The 20,625-nt window shown below is 44.5% G+C and overlaps 3 protein-coding genes across 6 annotated transcripts in view; 1 reads left to right on the forward strand and 2 right to left on the reverse strand.

Moving 5' to 3' along the window:
- The window catches only part of ELP1 (elongator acetyltransferase complex subunit 1), a 70,040-nt gene that overhangs the window by 2,326 nt on the left and 47,089 nt on the right, over positions 1–20,625 (reverse strand). Inside the window, exons 35-38 of one of the 4 annotated variants that reach the window (XR_012072167.1) lie at positions 20,400–20,554; positions 18,311–18,386; positions 15,227–15,384; positions 7,570–7,647 (exon numbers count right to left, since the gene is read on the reverse strand). Coding sequence is in view for 1 of the 4 variants with exons in the window: in XM_006213378.4 (XP_006213440.2) it covers positions 15,317–15,384; positions 18,311–18,386; positions 20,400–20,554 (299 nt within the window). In the remaining 3 variants the exon portion in view is untranslated. Of the gene's footprint in view, positions 1–7,569; positions 7,648–10,254; positions 10,967–14,443; positions 15,385–18,310; positions 18,387–20,399; positions 20,555–20,625 lie in introns of those variants that run through there. The other 3 variants (XR_012072166.1, XR_012072168.1, XM_006213378.4) reach the window with 3 other exon arrangements.
- On the reverse strand, positions 4,304–5,652 carry ACTL7B (actin like 7B). The gene has a single exon (XM_072959886.1). It carries the CDS (start codon positions 5,624–5,626, stop codon positions 4,373–4,375), a length of 1,254 nt encoding a protein of 417 aa, XP_072815987.1. The 5' UTR covers positions 5,627–5,652; the 3' UTR covers positions 4,304–4,372.
- On the forward strand, positions 6,151–10,265 carry ACTL7A (actin like 7A). Its single transcript, XM_006213379.4, has 2 exons — positions 6,151–6,264; positions 8,659–10,265. The coding sequence occupies exons 1-2, from the start codon at positions 6,166–6,168 to the stop codon at positions 10,129–10,131; spliced, it is 1,572 nt and encodes a 523-aa protein (XP_006213441.2). The 5' UTR covers positions 6,151–6,165; the 3' UTR covers positions 10,132–10,265.

Raw genomic sequence — 20,625 nt, forward strand, 5'->3', positions numbered from 1 at the left:
CTAACTGCTTAAAGCCACCTCATGCAGATAACTCTTGGAGCAAACTCGGTAGTACACTTGGACAGAGATCAGGCTGCCCAGACAGTCAGTGAAGGACAACAGGCTTCTTGCCATGTCTAAACAGTAGGACATCACCACAAGATGTCACTCTAATACTCGCTTATTTATGTCTATGGAAATCTCAGGGAAGAGTCGTCTCTGTTGTTAAAAGACTGGCATTCTTAACTTTCATTATTATGAAGTGACATCATATTTGTGGTTCATTACTTGAAAGCAATCTCTTACATGTCTTTTTTTCTCATAAGAGAGATTGATAATTTGCAGAAAGGTAGAAGACAGGGCAGAGGCATTCTGGAATCACAAAACTTTGATATAGCACAAGACTTCGGTATACTAGCCTGGGACACTTGAACCAGACTCAAACCTCCCCCAGCCTCACAGTCCTCATCTGGAAAATGCAGAAAAATACTTGTAACTTCCATCTCACAGCCTGGGAGTAAGTCATTTCAGTTGGCATGCACTAAACGCCCACCCTGTGCCAAACTCTGCACTGGGCCCAGAGAAAACCAGGATGAAGAAGTTGAAGTTCTTGCCCCTATGAAGCTGAAGTCTAACCTCAGAGACAAATACCCAAAAAGGAGAATATGGGAGAGTGGCCAGTAGACACACAGGTTTCCACACTTCAGTGTGTATGTTATCTGACATTCTCTAATACCTTGACAAAATTTCTTCAAGTGTAGTAGCTTTTTTGTTGGGAAATAAATTAACTGTCAGTCAATATTTCAGTTCTAAGAGGCCTCTCCAACCCTGGCCCCTCCTCCATGCAAACTGCTCTGGAGGAACACCATGGTTGAGAAGGAAATAGAAACAGTTAGAATGTTCTCAGAATGCGTGTAGCAGACACACACACTCCACCAGAGGGATGAGCATGAACACATCGGCTCACGGAAACAAGTCTGATGGCAGAGGTCCCTCTGGGCATGGTTTCACTAGGAGGTCACTCTGTCAACAGGGCAACCAGCTCTTTCTGAGATTCTCTGAGTTCCACACTCCTTGGTGGGTCAGCTTCAAGGTGGCTTCCTTCCTGGTGACAACATTGCCACAGCAGCACCACTCCCCAATCTCAAGTCAACCTTCCAAGCAAAAGGCCTGTGTGTCACTCTGTGGGGTGGGGACATGGACAGATGGACAACTGAGGTCACACGCTCACTCCCAGTCAATCATTGTGGCCAGGCAGATGGACTGGTCTGATTGGCTTAGCCTAGGTCACAGGCTCCATGGTTGGTGCTAGAGTAGGGAAGGAGTCAGCCCTGGGTCACACCTGATGTCCACATAGAAACTGGGAGTTGTGGCTGAGGGATGAGGGGGAAATGGAGGCATCAACTATGGGTTGCATCTCGGGAATGTTGGGTAGACCTGAGTGTGACTCGTGCTTTGGGGGAGGGACAGGGGCTACAGGTAGGGTTCATGACCTGCTCTTCAAACACTCCTCTCCTCCTCTTCCTGTACTAGCACTGTCATCATAGAGAGAATTCTTCAGTTTTTCTGCCCGAGAAATATACACTTAGAAGCTGGCCATTCTGCTCACTCCTCTACCTGTGGAGAGTGGGAGGGGGCTGTGATCTCAGACAGAGACCATTAGTTGCTATCCCTTCCTCTATCCTGTACTTCCTCACACACTTCAGTCCTATTCCTCCCCTACTTAGCATTTCCAAGTCTCAAAACTTTTTCCATCCTGCAAGACAGTAGGTTGCCCTTTGCACATTTCAGACTGCAGCCTTCCTGCATCCACTTCCTTTCTTCCAGAATCAAGTAGAAATCTCTAGCTTCCTGCAGTGCCCCTACTATCCTCATTTACAGTGGATCATACATCTGTATTCCTCTACCATCACTTTAGTGAAGCTTAGGAGGATGAGGAGATAAAAACACGTGGTTAGACATCTTAAGCTGAAAGTCACTGACCCATATTTTTCTACCAAAATTAAATCTCCTCTCATGCCTGTGGTTGGCTTAAATAAGTTCATCAGAGATTAAGTGATTCATGTCTTCACAGCACCTGCCAAACAGGGCATGCTTTTGGAGATGACCAGGTGACGAGGGCTCAGAAGCTGTGACTGTGGAGACAGGAGAAACTGCTGAGGATGTGGAGAGTGAGGAAGAAAAGATTTCAGTGGTGGGGAGGCAGACACAGGCATAGTTTTTCAGAGGTCTTCAAGATCAGCAAGTGGTACTATTCACATGCAGCACTAATTTACGGCCTGTGTGATCTGGGCACATAATTTTCTCCTCTATTTCCCTCTCTGTATCTCATCAGGCTTTTAGTATTAGCATTAAGTGAAGGTCTTTGGGTTGCAAGCAACAGAAATGATGCTGGCTAATTAAGCAAAAGTTAGGTTGAAGCAGCAGTATATATGAAGACATCAGGTCAGTAGAAACTTTGACAACATAAGAATGTAGACCCCACTGAAAGAATTCACATTCCAGAAAAAAATGTATACACTGTGCTGGCCAAATGAAATTTGCCCACTGGCACCAACAGCCCCCAGGCCTCCAGTCTGCAACTGTCTCCGTGGGAAAGAACCCAGGCTCCTGCATAGCACCAAGGCCCTGCCAGCCCCAGAGGGACTCAAACCCCAGGCTAGAAGCCCAATTCTAGGCAACAAGGAAGGACTAGATGGCAAGGCATTTTAGGTGATAAAGACCATGTTTGGTTCTTTCCCAAGGCTGCAACCCCCAGCACAGGGCCCAGGACAGAGGCAGCCTCACAGAATGCCCTCAAATCAGGACTCTTTGGCTCAGGGATATGTGATAGCCCATCAGATTACACAGCTCACCAATGTCTGATCCCACAGACAACAACTCATGGGCCCCATTAGGAGGTGGGGATAGGAGAAGAGGCAGGAAAGACCTTCTTCTAGGCAGACAATCGTTTACCAGCTGAAATCTCAAAAGACTTGACAGCTTCTCCTTCAGCCCCAAAGCCACAAAATGGCCACCACGCCTAGCTCTTCTCCATTTACAACTTTCCAATACACCACCTCCACGTTCCTACCCCCAGGAACCCTGAGGCCTTGTCTCCTGACTAATGTGGCTGTCCACTGGATCCTCCCCTAGCTGCATGTGATCCTGAGGGAAGGGCTACATGCTGGTCATCTCTCAAGTCTCCAGTTCTGTGCTGACCCATAGTAGATGTCTGCCAAGTGCTTAATGGTTGCTAGATTGAATGTTTGCTTCCACCTCCTGTAGTCCCTGACCCCTGCCTCCAAATTCATATGTTGAAAACCTAATGCCCAAGGTAATGGGACCTTTGGGTGGTGATCTTTGGAAGGGCAGAGCTCTCATAGATGGGATCACTGCCTTTATAAAAGAGGCCCCAGAGATACCCCTCATCCCTTCCACCGTGTCAGAACACAGGAAAATGTCAGCAGTTTGCAACCCGGAAGAGGGCCTTCACCAGAACCTGGGCATGCTGGCACCCTGATCTTGGACTTCCAGCCTCCAGAACTGTAAGAAATAAATTTTTGTTGTTTATAGGCCACCCGGTCTGTGGTATCTTGCTTCAGCAGCCTCAACTAAAGCAACCATGTGTACCCCTCTGTAAATAATCATGACCTAGGCCAGGAGACCTGGGCTCAACCACTGACATGGCCCCCTCCATCCTGGTCCCCAGTTTCCCCACCCCTACAGGAGGGAGAGAACCTAAAGGACTTTCCGCTTCCTCCAGCATCCTCCAGATTCAGTGGTTCTTTGTGGCTCTGTAAAAATGGCTACAATTTTGTCAGGGGATTAAAGGAGGAGAGCAACTGATGGGTAGAAATGGCCCCTAACATTCATGGCTGTACCTTTGAAGGGGGCAGGCATTGTGAGGGGTGGTTAGTGAGGTGGTCAAAGAGTGATGAGACTGTGGGCAGGAGACCATCAGGGGCAGAAACAGGAGACGGAAATCAGACATTAAGTTGAGCCTCCTACCTACCATTTAACTATGTGACCCACACTAGTCCCTTAATCTTAGCCTTGCTAGTCCTTTAATCTGAGCCTGTTTACCCCTTGGTCCATGGGTGAGCAAGCAATGTGTCTGTTGGATTGGGTTTTGAACTCCAAAGAGCTAATGGAACAGGAGGCTACACTGGGCTCTACAATGACATCACCCCCACGAGAGGAGCAGAGAGAGAGGAGCCAGTGAGCCTCCTCACCTCCCTGCTGTTCCTGACCTCGAAGAGCACAAGGTGCTGATCTGTCTAAGCCCAACTCCCCACCGCTTCTGCTATCAGTCTACAGCAAGAAATCCAGACTAGACAGGAGCCATCGCACCTTAAAATTTTATGTGAAATTCTGTTAATGTGTACAGAGTGGCCCAACAGGACACCGCCGCTCAGCACTTGCTATAGATGGCTGCACTGCCCCGCTCCTCAAACTCTTCCTTGCTGACCCAGAGCTGCTGGAAGGCCTGCAGGGAGGCTAGGATGGAGCCGCCGGTCCACACGGAGGTCTTCCTCTCAGGAGCAGCAGCCACCTTGGGGCTGTCCCCAGGGCAGAGGAGGCTCAGCTCCCTCTGGAAGCGCTCCGGGAAGCCATCCAGCATGGTGCAGCCGCCACACAGCAGCACGCTGGCGGCCATCTCCTCCCTGAAGCCCGCTTCCTGGCAGCGGTCCAGGCAAGCGGCTGTGAGCGCGGGGAGACTGGGCTGGTTGCTGCCCACCAGGGTGGGCTTGAAGAGCATCTCGGCACACTGGAAGCGCTCCTGGCCGATGGTAATGAGCTTGCCATCTGGGAGCTCGTAGTCCACACGCAGCTCCTCCAAGGACAGGCCAAGCTCCTCCTCGGGCTTGAGTGCCGAGTAGCAGCACTTCTTCTTGATGTGCTCGATGATGTGCAGGTGGTTGGCTGTGAACTTGTGGCCGGCCTCATTGAGCAGCTGCAGCAGGTAGTTGGTGAGCTCACCACCAGCGTAGTCGGCGCGACTCGTCAGGCCTGGCAGCACGTCCCCTTCCGAGATTGGCACCACGTGCGAGACACCATGCCCACTCTCCACCACCAGCCCAGAGGTCTTGCCGTAGGAGTAGATGGACAGCAACGACTGCGACGTCACGTGCATGGCAGGGATACCAAAGGTCTCGAACATGAGCTCCGCGTACTTCTCCCGGTTGCTGCTGGGGCTGAGCGGGGAGTCGGAGACCAGCACAGCGTGCTCCTCAGGGAGGATCTTCATGGCCGTGTGGAAGATGTACTCCCAGATGCTCTGGACACAGTCCCAGTCCACCACAATGCCATGCTTTAGCGGGTTAATCAGCTTCAGAGGCGCCTCCATGTTGAGCAGCTCGTGGCCCACGTAGGTCTCCTTGCGAGTGTCACCTGCGTCAGCTGCCTCGGAGCAGCGCTTGCCCACAGTGGAGGAGATGAAGTAGGTGGGCCTCAGCTCGCCTGCATAGCCACACTTACAGTACTGGGAGCCCAGGTCAATGATGAGTGCCTTGATCTTGCGCACCTTCTTGGGCTTCATCTTCAGCTGAGTGGCCGAACTTGCGTCCCGGATGCCAGCAGCAGGACCTGGCAGTGGGCCTGCCTCTCCAGGGTCACCCTGAGCTGTGCCCATAGGCATGGGGCTAGGGCTGTTCCTCGTCGCCATCTGCCTGCCTTGCTCCCCTTTCTCACATCCACATCCTAGAGCTTCGTGGGGAGAAATAAGAGGGTCCATCTCCAGCACTGCATTGGCAACCCCTTGGGATTGTGATGTCACTGAGGGCTGGTCCATTCTGTCAGCCTGGGGAGGGCTTGGTCTTGGCAGGCTCTTGCCTGTCACACCCCCCCACCCCCATCCACCTAACTCGACTTTGCTCTAGGACAGATCAGGTGGCCAGCACAGTTTTGGAAATCCAAACACACTTGGGTCTCAGAGGTTTCTGCTCCCTCCCCTTACAACCTCGCTTCTAATCCCCCCATTCACTAGCTGGACACCTTTTCCTCCTCAGCTTCTTGGCTGAGAGGGTGATAAATATCTGAGCCCCTACAGTAAGCCAAGCATTGTACCAGGCACCCCACATGGTACTTCAGAATCCTGGGAGGTAGGCAGAACTGAGGAAATCAAGGCTCAGAATGCAAATGAGTTGCCCCAAAACAAACAGCTCTCGGAGTGTCTGTACTTTAACCCAAGTTCATCCAACTCCAATGCGCCTTAAAGAGTGTGAGGGCTCTAACAACAGAAACCTGGCCACAAGCAGTGCCCAGTCTAGTTGGGAAGAAGACAAATGGACGCAGAATTTTCAGGTGGATGTCTACTGGGAGAACCGAACTGCACAAAGGTGGGAGGGAGTCTGAAGGTTCTCCAGAGACACGAAGCCCAAGTGGAGTACTGAAAGATCCACACGTATTTGTCAAGTAGCTGAGACGAGGGAAAGGCATCCTAAGCAGGGAGCACAGCCCGAGCAAAGGCTCAGAGGGATGCATGGGGTTTGGGGGGGAGCTTCCAGGAGTTAAGGTGTTTGGAAAAATAGATGAGGCTAGAGAGGTCATGAAGCCAAGAAGGGAGGGCCTCAAATGCTACAGGTAAGAGCTTGGAATAAACTGACGACAGCTGGGGAACCAATGAAGCCTTTAAGCAGGGGAGTGATCAGATTTGGCTTCTAGGCCCCAATCTTACAAAGATTTGTGTTTAGCTATAATACAGAGAGACAAGACTCTGAGACCTGAAAGGAGGACACTGAAGAAATTCTTGTAAGACTTGAAGATGGCCCAAGCTAGGGGTGTGATGTGGAAGAGAGGAAGGGACGGCTTCTAAAGAAATATAGATAGTAGAGTTTAATTGGTTGGTTCTCAACTATCCTCAATTCAATCCAAGCTCTTATTCTAGCATTTGAGATCCTTTCTCATATGCTCTCATGACGTCTCTAGCCTCAAGCGTTACATTTATTTACATCAGATGATTAGATTAGATGTGGGGAGTGAGGGAGAGGGAAGGATGAATCCCTTTCCTCTGCCCAAGGAAAGAGAGATGGCCTGTCATCCAGAACGATCAAATTCATCAGGTTCCCATAGGGTCCTCCATGCCAAACTGGCCCCCCTCAAAATAAAGGGCAGATATGGGCTTTGGTGGTTCACAAAGAAACAGGAGAAATAGGGGAAGAGAAACAACCAGGGCTGAGGAAGTTTTCTGGCAGAATTAAGAAGAGCACAAGTAGTTGAGGGATTGGTGACATGGATAGGCACAGTTTGCTGGATATTCTTGGGTGAGCTATGCATCTGAGAACCTGAATGCTCTCATCAGTGGGAATTTAAGGTCTAATTTCATTGTCAACCCCAATGACTTGGATGAAGGAGGAGTATGTGCACAAATGTGTGTCCAAAATTATTCCTCTGCAGGTTGCCCTTAAGAACAAATGGGATAGAAGTGCTTGGCAGTAATCGGTCACCGTAGCAGTAATCGGTCCTGCTAATATCTAAATCAGATGGTGTCAGCTCTCTGCTCAAGGCTCTCTAGTACTGTCTGACCTCACAGCGAGTCAGAGCCACAGTCCCAGCCAGGGCCCATGAGGTGAGCACTCCCTCCCCCGCCCCTCGCTCCTCCCATCTCACAGACTGTCGCTTGCTCTCTCCACTGCAGCCACACTGCTCTTCTTGGGATCCTCTAGCCCAGAGGTCGGCAAACTTTTCCTGTAAAGAGCCAGAAAATCAATACTCATTTCCAGCTTTGCAAGCCATACAGTATTTATTGCAATGACTCAACTCTGCGGTTGTAGCACAAAAGCAGCCACAATGTGTGAGTGAACGCGTGTGGCTGTGTTCCAATAAAACTGCAGTATAAAACAGGCCGCAGGTCTGAGTTTGCAGACCCCTGATCTAACCCATAGTCATCTGCACCTGCTGCTCCCCGATACACATGTGGCACTCTCCCTTATCTCAAGTGTCACCTTCTCAGGGAGCTCTGCCCAAGTGCATTAACACAGCCACTCTCCCCTTCCCTGCTTTGCTTTTCTCTTTTGTCCTTAAGATCTTCTAACACATATTTATTTTGGTTATTTTGTCTCTCCCCAAGCTCTACTGACTAGAATATTAACTATACAAGGGCAGAGATTTTTGTCATTTTTTTTCACTGCTGCCTGCCTTGCACATAGCAAGCACTCAATAAATAGCAACTGATTGGATAAACCAGGTTATTACAAAATTTATAAAAAAAGTAAGTCACCTGCAAATAAAATAATGCCACTTGGCAGCAATATGGATGGACCTGGAGATTGTCATACTAAGTGAAGTCAGCAAGAATGAGAAAAATACCACATGATAGCACTTATATGTGGAATCCTAAAAAATGAAATGAACTTATTTACAAAAGAGAAACAGACTCACAGACACAGAAAACAAACATGGTTACTGGAGGGGAAAGGGAGTAGGAAGGGATAAACTGGGAGTTTGAGATTTCCAAATACTAACTACTATATATAAAATAAACAAGTTTATACTGTATATAGCACAGGGAACTATATTCAGTATCCTATAGAGACCTATAATGAAAAAGAATGAGAATAAATATATGTATGTGTATGTATGACTGAAGCATTGTGCTGTACACCAGAAATTGACACAACATTGTAATCTGACTATACTTCAATTGAAAAAAAAAGTAAGTTATCTCAAAAACACTATCCCAAATCTACCTTAACACAGGACAAAGGTTTCAGGGATCCAGAAAGCCCTGGGTCACTGGATTATGTCATAATCAGTGATGTCATCATTGGAGAAATTCTCCAGTTGCCCTCTGATTTAAGCCTTTCGGGCCTTGAAGCTGGTGGAATTGAGGAACTTTCTGAGAGCAAGATGGCTCTAGAGAGCGTGTGGGCTCCACAGACAGCAATCATAGGGGATGGGCCTTCTAAGAAAGTAGGTGAACAGTCCTCCCTGCAGACACAGGTCCTCCAGACTGCCTCCTTAAAGGAAGGCCCAGCAAAACGGGCAGTGTGGGTGCGCCATAACCGTTCGGAGCCAGAAAAACCTACTACATCAACAGGGGTCAAGGAGATGCCCAAGTTAGCAGTGACCAAAGCAGTGGTCGTGGACCTTGGCACTGGCTACTGTAAGTGTGGCTTCGCTGGGCTGCCAAAGCCCACCCACAGGATCTCATCCACAGTGGGCAAGCCCTACATGGAGACCGCCAAAACCGGGGACAATCGCAAGGAGACATTCGTGGGGCATGAGCTTGTCAACCCAGATGTTCGTCTCAAGTTAATTAATCCTCTGCGACATGGCATCATCGTGGACTGGGATTCAGTGCAGGATATCTGGGACTATCTCTTCCATCAAGAGATGCAGATTGCCCCTGAGGAGCATGCGGTCTTGGTTTCAGACCCACCCCTGAGCCCACACACCAACAGGGAGAAGTATGCTGAAATGCTGTTTGAAACCTTCAGAACTCCCGCGATGCACATCGCCTACCAGTCCCGCCTGTCCATGTACTCCTACGGAAGGACCTCTGGCCTGGTCGTGGAGGTCGGCCATGGTGTGTCCTATGTAGTCCCCATCTACGAGGGTTATCCTTTGCCCAGCATCACCGGACGGCTGGACTATGCAGGTTCTGACCTGACAGCCTACTTGATGGCCCTGATGAACAACTCGGGGAAATGCTTCACTGAGGACCAGATGGGCATTGTGGAGGACATCAAGAAGAAATGCTGCTTCGTGGCCCTGGACCCCATTGAAGAGAAGAAAGTCCCAACTACTGAGCATGCGATCCAGTACACCCTGCCGGATGGGCAGGAGATATACCTATGCCAGGAAAGGTTCCTCTGCTCAGAGATGTTCTTCAAGCCTTCTCTGATCAAGTCCATGCAGCTGGGCCTCCACACCCAGACAGTGTCCTGTCTGAACAAGTGTGACGTTGCCCTCAAACGGGACCTCATGGGGAACATCCTGCTCTGCGGGGGGACAACTATGCTCAGTGGCTTCCCCAACCGTCTGCAGAAGGAGCTGAGCAGCATGTGTCCCAATGACACCCCCCAGGTAAACGTGTTGCCTGAAAGAGATACGGCAGTGTGGACAGGTGGCTCCATCCTGGCATCACTTCAGGGCTTCCAACCACTGTGGGTCCACCGCTCTGAGTACGAGGAACATGGGCCTTTCTTCCTCTACAGAAGGTGCTTCTGAACTCCAATAAAGCATGGTCACTGTGGTTGCCATGAATCAGCTTTGCTGGGTGAGCACCCATCCCAAAACACAGGGAGCTAAAACAGCATGTTCACTCCTACAGTATTAAACGATCCTCATGTTTCCCTTCACAAGTGTGTTTCTCTATTTCCTGATGCATTAACAACTTCATACATGCAGCATCGGTCTTAAAATATACACTTGCCAAAACAGTGGGGTGGGGGTGGTGAGAAGGACAGGGATAATGACTATGGACCAAGAAAACATGCATTACATGTTGACTGCTTAAGTTTTGGGGGGAGAAACTACCTCTAAAATTATTCTCTCCCTTATTGCCCACGTTAGGAATTATGGTATTATTACACTCTGCTTGAAAGGAGTGGGAGATAAAGACAGATCAGCTAGCGTAAAATGTTGCGGCATGTAAGAAGATTGCTCTCAATAAACACCAACAGGAAGTATACTGTAATGGTTCAGTGTCCCACGAAGCAGCAGCAACTCTGAAGGCTTAGAAAGAACTGACGAAGATGTCTGACCTCTCCTTTAACCGTACTTTCTTTTAGTTCCAATAGTCACTTACGTCTCAGTACCAGTTCTTCCCAAGCCATCATGATGACTGGCTGCTGAAACCTGGTGTATTATGAGCAAGATATGTGTGTCTTAAGGGGAAAACTCTTTAGAGAATAGGTGCTATATAGATTTTCCCTTTTAAAAATTGGGGAAGACTTATCTTGGGTTATCAGCACTAAGGTGATGAGGATGCAACCCACGGCCATTCTCCAGACACTTTAAGCATCAGCTGCTCATCTCCAACCAGACTGGATTCTCTATCAACCTGCAGGGTATACAATTGGAGTTTGGAATGGCTCAGGATAAAGGCTGCCAGTTCTGGGCGGATGGTGTGGGTTTGTTGGGGGCTGCCCATGCTGGTCATTCTAATCCAACTGAGGAACCAAAGAAATATAAAAACCCTCATGGCCAGGGAAGCCCTTCCAGGGCCCAGCATGTTCTGCGTATTCCTGCAGGGCAGTTTTAATTGGAACCCTGATTTTTTAGAACAGTCCCCAATACATTCTCTGTCCTGTCTCCAACACTGGCAGGCAGTATAAAATAGTGAAAAGAACATGGGCTTTGGACTCTTGATTTGAAACTGTTTTGCTACCAAATAGCTGTGTGACCCAAGTCTACTCACCTATAAAACTGAATTCAAATGCCTACCTCACACAGCTGATGTAAAAACCAGAGATAAACATCTGAATACCAGTGTGTAGCCTCCAGGAGGTGATCACAAGAGTTGTTAGCTAGTTTTATCTTGTAGACTCCTACCTCTTATACAGGGGCCCAAATGTCCTACTATGATCCTGAGCCACATGTACACCCAAAGGTACACACTGAAGCACAGGATTGCTATGGCAACCCTACCATCCCCAGGGAGAAGCCCTACAGAGCCACCCTTGTACCCTCCAGGTTTGCCTAGACAGCCCTGAAAGACCTATATGTCTGACTCTGAATCCGGGCCTGGTGAGTAAGCACAGCTGGCTGGCACCAGCAAGGTGGAGCAGGGAGGTAAAGACAGCCACAGAAGGGCTTAGTCAGCAAGGACTAAGCCTTACCCTAGGGGATCAGGGGTCAGCTAGGAATTGGGCACACTAGTATGAAAGAGGTATGTCTTGTTCACCTCAGTTTCTGCCCAAACCACTCTACTGTCAGCACTCTATAAACAGTCACTGATGGGCAGGTTGAAGTTCAGTTCATTCTTAACCTTTGGACCTCTTTGGCAGGGAGGTAAAGCCTATGGGACCCCCTCCTCAGGATAATAGTTTTAAATACATAAAATAAAATATGTAGGATTACAGAAATATACTATCTTCAGATTCCTTAAGGGCCTATGAACCCCAAGTCAAGAATTCCCCAAAAGGTGTGGGTCTTGATGAAGGGGAGGCATGGGAGGTGGTTCTGGAGAACGGAAATCTCCAGGCCATCCTAGGACTAAATGTTATACTGCATTTTAAAATGAAAAACACCAGGGGGGTGGGTATAGCTCAGTGGTAGAGTGCATGCTTAGCATGCACAAGGTCCTGGGTTCAATCACCAGTACCTCCATTAAAAATGGAGAATAAAAAATAAAAAAATAAAGTGAAAAACACCAATATAAGGCTGAACAAGTATGTAATCTCCTTCAAAGTACTTTTATGAATTATCTCACTTGATCTATATAAATTGCCCTTGCAGAAAAAAAGAATCATCCTCATACATTTTTTAAAAAAAAATTAAGATGAATAGTTTCTAGTAAGCCTTTGGAAGTCATCTTAGCCCAGTAGTTCTCAACTGGGGACAACTTTGGCCCCCAGGGGACATTGGGCAACGTCTAAAGATATTTCTGGTACCTACAGGAGAAGGGGGTATGTAGTACTGGCATCTAGTGGGTAGAAGCCATGGATATTGCTAAACATCCTACAGGACACAGGACACCCCCTCAGAACAAAGAATGATATAACCCAAAATATCAACAGTGCCAAGGCTGAGAAACCCAGCTTAGTCCAGTGGCACACAAGATTGGAGAAAAGCAAGATTTAGTGAAATTACAAGATTTTGTCCAAGGACATTAAGATGCGTGAACCCACGACCTTGTTCTTTCCATATACCAGAAGGACATCTGTTGGTCTTGAAGTTGCTGGGACTTCAGAACCAGTAAGAGTAATGGTGGAGCAACCTACTGTAGGCATTAAGCACAGGGAAGGGCTAAGGGAGCAGAGAGGACACAGGAGTCAAGAGCAGGCTGATTTCAGTGTTGCCAAACATCATATTACCTCTGGCTTGTCTACAGATCTTAGGTATTTATCGTTACTTAGCTTCTAAGATACTCATCTTCACTGCAGTTACTAATAAATAAGACAAACAAACAAGGGCAATCAAAGGCTTGCAAAGGCCTGTGCAGGGGTGCTTCTTGTGAAGTAAAGAAGATTATGGGCCAGCACAGGAGGAGGAAAAAAAGCTAATTTTGCTTCCCAAACTTGTAGTCACCTTAAATTACTCAGAGTTTTCAGTTTCAATTATTTTTAAAAGCACCCTTTTCAGTTATGGCCCTGTAAAATCCCTCAGGTGTATGCATGTGTGTGTATAGACACACATAAATGTGTGTATATGTGAAAAATAAACTTACTTTAAAATATGTGGCAATGCTAAGAAATTACACCAAGATATATACTCATAAAGACATAATAAAAACATTAGCTCCTGCCTCAGGTATTTTAAAAAATGTAAATTTAAAATGCACTTTGTAGAGAGAGTCCTCTCAAGACAAGTTTCTTCTCGATGTCTAGGGCATCCGAGCAAAGCTGACTTAACGGAACCAACAAAATAACTGAGGCTTTTAGCTTCCTGAAGCATGAATTTGCTTTGCAACAGAGCTCAAATCTGGGGGAAGAATTACATACTCTTCTCTAGAACTTGACAGAATCTTTCCCCAAAATTAAGCATTCACCATTCCCAGCAGTTTCTCCTTTTACCATCCACTGTATTTTTCCTCATGAATTCTTTCTGACTCTGCCTTCAATTGGAAAGGTCTGCTCCCACCTGCTTCTTCTCTAAATGAACAAAATTCCATGTTGCTCAGATGAGAGACAGAGTAATTGATAGTAATTTATATTCACACAAATTCTTTCTTGCTGCTTCAATACATGATTTCAAGGAAACTAAACATCCATGAAAAGTCACACCATTATCAACAGACACATTTACTTCTATTTCCAACCCATCAGCACGGGTCCCTTTACTGTTACCCAGAGCAAGAGCACTGTACTATATTAAAATGTCATGTTAAGTTACCATGCCAAAGAGTAGTCACAAAGCACTTTCTGCCTTTTAGTGTTGGGCATTTAAATCTGGGTATGAGTCAAAAAGTTGATTCCTGCAAAGCAGGTAAGATCTTTTTTCCTACTATTTTGTGAAAATTTTCAGACACGCAAGAAGTTGAATTATACACTGAACACACCCAGATTCTACAGTTTACATTTGCTATATAAGGGAAGTCTTCTTCAGTTACAATTCTGGGTATATTTATACTCTGAGGACCAAAAGCAGCACATCCTGTTAGTTTATGTGGAGTAATAAAGGTCTGGTTCTGGTATTAAAAGCATGGAAGAAATTTTTAACCTTATCCAAGAATCAGCCACAAAACCGTTGTCAAAATGAACTGAGCTTTTTCTAGACTCACCAAAAAGAGAAAACGTTCTCATTTCTTCCAAAGAAAATAACTAAAAGACAGAAGTTTGTTAAGCATTATAAAGAAAAATAAATGAAACGGCCTGGATACTGACAAAAACATTATGTTAACAGCAGCAATATTTGAAGAAAAAGGAGTAACTTACAACTGTGCATGCCATATGACGCTCACTGTTCACCATACCAAACGTGCATGATACTGCTTCAGAAATTCTAATCTGCTCCCGCTCTAACACTGCAAACCTCTAGCAGAACATTCACAGGCAGTAAAAACAGGCTCTAAGAACACTGCAGTGAGAGGAGGCTCAAGCCAGTCATAACCGGAAGCACACGGGCTGGTAAGAAAGTACAAAATAACTGCTGTCCGCATAGGAAAGCTTAGAATTTCAAAGGGTATATTTCGGTTTTTATTTTGCTTTAGCTCAAGGTGAAGAAGTCATTTAAATGATTATATCTGACCAAATGTTGAGAGCACTAATGGCCATGTTGCTTATACGTAATGCTCTCAAGGAACATAAAACAATTTAAAAACATTATTTTACTTTTCTTCACACTTTTGAGGTAGAAGTCATGAGACATTATTCCCAATTAACTGTGGCATAAATCAATTATATGATTTGTCTACGGTCCCATTATGAATCAGACCTGTAGCTGGGAATGAACTTAATCTTCTGATTACCATAAATACCAGAAATATGCTCTCAAATAGCACTAAATAAAAGAACAGTAATTTTTACAAAATGATGCTGTATCGGTTAAAGCGTTAAGTCTTGCTAATGATTAAAATTATATGCAAAACAAAATAAAACAGAACTGCTTGGTGGCTGCTGTATAGAGCAGCTCTCTGCAATGCTAAGGTAGATGGTCTTACTCTTCCCAATTCACAACAGCCAGGCCTCGAGAAGCGAGGAGTGGAAGGAAAACAGCCTTCTCTGCCAGAGCCCTCCCAGCGGGGTCAGAGTCACTCTAGAAGGCTCAGTTTCCACTGGGTTCTTTTGTTGATCTTTGGTGGTATAAAAAGCTCAGCATCTGAAAGAAAGGAAAGGGAAATTGTGAAAGACACACTCTTTCTTGGTGGGAGCTGAGGCCGTAACTTTAAGCTAAAACTAGGTGATCGGGCTTTGCACTTGAAAGACGACCATCAGAACCAGAGTTAATGTTTCTGTTACTCTTGCAGTCCCTTGGTCAGAGCAAACAGCGTGGAGGCCCTGCCCTGAGAAGAGGAATTTTCCCTCAATTTCAGGCAGGTAGGAGCACTGAAGAAAAAATGTCTACTGAGCAATTCAAAGTGGAATAATTTTATGTATTTCAAATGGGAGGGGGTGCTGGTAGTGGTGGTCATGTACTAAATTTCATCAAACTATATATCCAAGATCTGTACATATCACTATATGTGAAATTTACCTCAATTATAAGAGTAAAAAAAGTGGTGGCAAGTGTTCAGTAAGTAAAGTTAATGGACAGAGAATACTTCATGATAAAAAATTCTACAAACACACTGATCAATAAAAATTTCCCTACTTAAAAAAATAAATAAATAAATGGCAGAAGCGGGGACGATTTGGGGGAAATTGTCACTATTAGATAAAACTCCCAGGCTCTCTTTCAGTCAGTCTCTTATCTAAGTAGAAACCATATACAGAAAGTAGACACATGAGAAAATATGTACATATAAAGATGTTCTTCCTCAGCATTATTCGTGATAAACTTCCAACAGTACATCTGAGCCACAAAGACATCAAAAATTATTTACATGAATATTTCAAAATGTGTGAAAAATGTTCAAGAAAAAATGTTTTAAAAATATAATTTCTTTATACATAAATACATGCATGTATACACATGAGTAGAAATTACCAAGTTTTAATTCTCTTTGACATGCTTTGCTTTACAATCCAGATTTTCTCTACTAATCATATTAGTTTTACAATTTCACGTACAATTACTGCTCTCTACTCCCTCAAACAACAAACTATACAGACAAAAGACCACAAGAGGTTTTGCTTATTTAAGAATATTGGAAAAGGCTACTTAAATAAATTCATTGTCAATAGGCCCCATAATTTCATGTTAAGTAGTGATTAGACTTTGAATGAGACTAAAAAAAAACAAGTTATGAAAGTAGTTTATCTTATTTTTTAAATTTAGGCATAAATTTATACAGCTATATTTGACTCCTAGACTTAACTAAGAATAAACGCCAAATATTGACTTCTTGGCAAGAAATTATTCTGACAAACTGTGTGACAGCAGGACATGACATCTTTCAGATTTCCATGTTTGAATTTCACAACACAAAGAGAGTCATTTTACAAAAATACTTTGAGGGCTTTATCAATTTTTCCAAGGACTGCTCTTAATCCTTTGTAGTCAAATCATACTCACTTTAAGCAATTTTGTTATCAATTGTAAGAAGTCCAATTCAGCTATGATTTAAGCACTTCTGCAGTAACATTAATCCATTTTATGAAATCTTACATTTCTGCGAGACTTGCAATCAAGCTGCATGATATTACATCGCACTGTAAACATGAAACAATCAGAAAATGCCCCGTCAAGTCACTGGTCCCCCTCAAGGGGAATGCGTGAGCGTGCTTTACTACTACTGTCAGCTGGGAAGGGACAGGTGAGGAATATCTGAACAGGACTAATTTTGTGAGTAGCTCATCTGCTCATTTTTGAATTATGAGAACTTTTCTTTTCCTATATAATTTCATAACAATAGGGACATTGATAATTCATACTCTAATAATGAGGAGTCTCAAAATTTTAAAGTCTTTGAGTCTTTAAGGCTCAGCTGGAAAATAGAAGTGCTCTTTGATGAAGCCCACCAGACTACCCCAGAGAAAGGTGGGACTGGACTTGACCTGAAGGTCAGCATCAAACCAGCCATGAGGAAAACAGAGGGCAGAAATCACAACTGGATTAGACATGGTACCAAACTGCCTCAAGTCTAAGATGAATTTTTAACTTCTCAGAAATAAGTGTATGTTTTGGGACTGATACCAAAAGCAGCTCGCCAGCCTCCGGGAACAAGTGATACAGCAGTTACCTGTTTGGATATGGGCTTAGCTGGAATGTAAGGTGGTTAATTTATTCCTGGTAGCAACATAAGCCATTAAAGTTAAACTTAATTTGACCCTCCGCTCCCCAAAGGCTACTTCAAATGTCATCAAAATGCTATCACAGTATAGCACTTAAATAAAATAATTTCAGAACGGTGGCTATCACATGCCAGAAAATGCTAACAGCAGTTGTAAAAAACTGCTAACTTTTCAAAGCTAAAAAGGAGTTACCATGTTTGATTGATCCGCAAGAAGGGTAAATACCTGGGCACCAATTTGATATGCCAGAAGTTTATTAACTAACTTTCAAAAGAAAGCCTTTGGGGCTTTTAACTTGGAGGAATACATAATCTAACTGATGAGAATCATTTCCCCCCAACAAACACACAAAGCATTTTAGGTTTAATTCAACAGGAAATGCAGATGAAATACTAATATTCTTTGGATTTATTTTCAAATTATACTGTCAATCCTAAGGATGATTAAAAAGATCCAGATCTTAAGCAAGGATTATGTAATGTCCCCAAGATATGATATATAACTGCCAATAGTAAAAAATGAGGATTCAGAAGAATTCTTAAAATGTACATGCAAATTAGACTGTTTAGACTCAGACTTCAACTGTGATGTGACTGCATGAACAAGTGTTTACCGTTGTATTGACAAGTGTGTATGTAAAGCAATTTTTTTTTCATTATACATTTACATGATGGATTTCCCATCCCTCCAGGTTCCCAACACTAGAAGCATGTTACTAAAGATGTAGTCTTAAAACTGAGGGAAAACTGCAGTGACTACCCAATCTCTCCTTACACTACTAACCTCAACACTTACAAAAAAGATACCCTTCTGCCTAGTACTGTAATAATTAGGACAGAAAAAGTACTAACCAAGAACAGGAACTGAAGTCTTCTGTTGTTGATAAGAGGCCATGATACTATTTGCAGTAGAATTAGGACCTAGAATCTAAGTAGAAAGTAGACCAAATGAGCAAAGATTATTTTATACCTCTGATGACTGCAAATACCAAATCTCTACCAGCAGTTAATAGACTTGTACTTTCATTACAGTATCAATCACATACATGATTTTAATTCACCAGTTTCTCTAGTTTCAATTCAGACCTCTAAACCTCCTTTCTACCAGAAGATGATGGGAGAAGAACAGAAAAAGAAAAATTTCAATGATATATGCCTGGTCCTTTCCAAATGAGCAAACACATACCCTGAGTGGAGACAGTAATAATAAGAGGTTACAGAATAAATAGAGCATCAGATTGTACTCAAAGATTTGTGGGAATTTTTACATTAAAACAAATATTTGCATATTATGGAAGACAATGCAAACTCCGCATACTCTTCAAGGTAAAACAAAAAGACTTGACAGGAATTCCACAGCTGCATGAGCCTCAGCAGGCACATGCCAGGACCTTTGCTTCGCCTTCATTCAGCTCTGCGTGCATTCCCTCAGTGGCACTCTCTCAGCAGCAATGTCATGCGCTCAGAGCACCTCCACGTGACTCGTGGTATCAGGCACATATGCCATTACCATGCTTTACCAATCAGAGCAGAAATATAATTTTCCTGGTCATTTTCCCCTAGAAGACTCATAAGTTGGTGTCTTAGATGTTAACATGATTTGAATAGAAGGAGGAAGGGAGGGCGTGGGGAGGCATTATACCCTGTTAGCTTTGAAACCACTATAGTTTTGAAGGTGATCATATTTCTTCTAAGAAATACCTATTATAGTATTCAAGTATTTGTGGGGACTAATTCTTAGTTGCTTTTATTTTTATGGTTTGTAAAATGCTTTTATATCTACCATCTTATCTAACCTTCAAAACATTCCAGCGAAATATACCGGGAGTCTCATCCCCATTTATAACTGAGGGAGTCAAGACCCAGTAAGCTTATATCTCAAACCAGTGAGCTGATTACCAGCCACTCTCTCAGCTCCAAACCCATCCTTTTATACACCGTTCGTGATGCTGGGACTGGGAGCCTCAGAAAACACCCTTCCTTGGACAACTGGCTCCGTTATGCTCCAGCAATAGCAGACACCAACGGGACAGGGCAAGGCTGGATGGAGGAAGGAGGAATTTGCTACTTCACTCACTTGCTTTCACTCAACAGTAGCTCTCCACCCTGCAGAAGCTGTTCATTTCCAGTTTCTGTTTATTGCTACACACTGAGAACCAGCCTCATCCTGCGCTCTCAGAAGTATCGGCACCAGCTGGCTGGCACCCCCTTCTCAGAGGTTCAAGCACCAGCTCTGCTGGGCCCCACCTCCAAGCTTCTAAATTCTAATAATTCCAAACGCTTCCTTTTGTTCCTTCAGACTTAAGGGCACAAGCTGCTGCCTACAGTTACTATCACAATCTTCCTTCTCTGTGCTCCCATTCTGCCTTTTTGGCCCTCCAGCACTTGTTTAACCAGTTTCGTATATTATGTTCTCTCTGATAAAATTATAGCTGCGATTTTTTTTTTCCTTAATGGATCCTGACTGATACATCTGCCTTTCTGAATCAAAATCGAAACTGACAAAATGAAACTGAAAATGACAAGTCAAATTTACCATAAAATAAGAGGAAAAACAGTTGTCTGGGGTTCCTTTAACGAACTCTAATCCCATCCATAACTCTGAACAGGGAGGTAAGAGGCCAACTCTGATCCTAGCTTCCCCCATTTCCCACACCAATCTCATTTAAGGCGAGGCACAACCATCTGACTTTCCCATCTTCACCATGACAGCCTTTTCAAGCAAAAAGGAGAAAACAAACATAAACTCAACCACTAGTCACTGTATAGTCAAAGAAAAAATCTTCTCACCAACAGCTTAAATTTAAGCCTAAAATAATTTAACTATAGCATAGTATGTTTTAAGAACATGAAAGTCTTTTGCTTTGACTAAGAGATTGCGAGTGTAATAACCTGTGAAAATGATGAAAAAATCCACATTCTGTCACTGAGGAAAACTTACAGGTATAGCTGAACTCTGCTGGGGGCTGAGAGTCCAAATTTCTGGAAGTGACCTTTCCATTAGCTGCAGAGTATCTTCAAAGGCCTTCTGTAATTCTCTTCCTTGCTCGTCAAACTCAAAGAGAAAGAGCATCTTTAGGATATGGTGTATTTCATCTAAAGAGAAGAAATTTGTGAGAGAGGTAGGTTGTGTTGCCAGCTCCATTGCTGGAATCGTAACAGAGTTT

Source organism: Vicugna pacos, chromosome 4, assembly GCF_048564905.1.
Source record: "Vicugna pacos chromosome 4, VicPac4, whole genome shotgun sequence".
NCBI classification, from domain to species: domain Eukaryota; kingdom Metazoa; phylum Chordata; class Mammalia; order Artiodactyla; family Camelidae; genus Vicugna; species Vicugna pacos.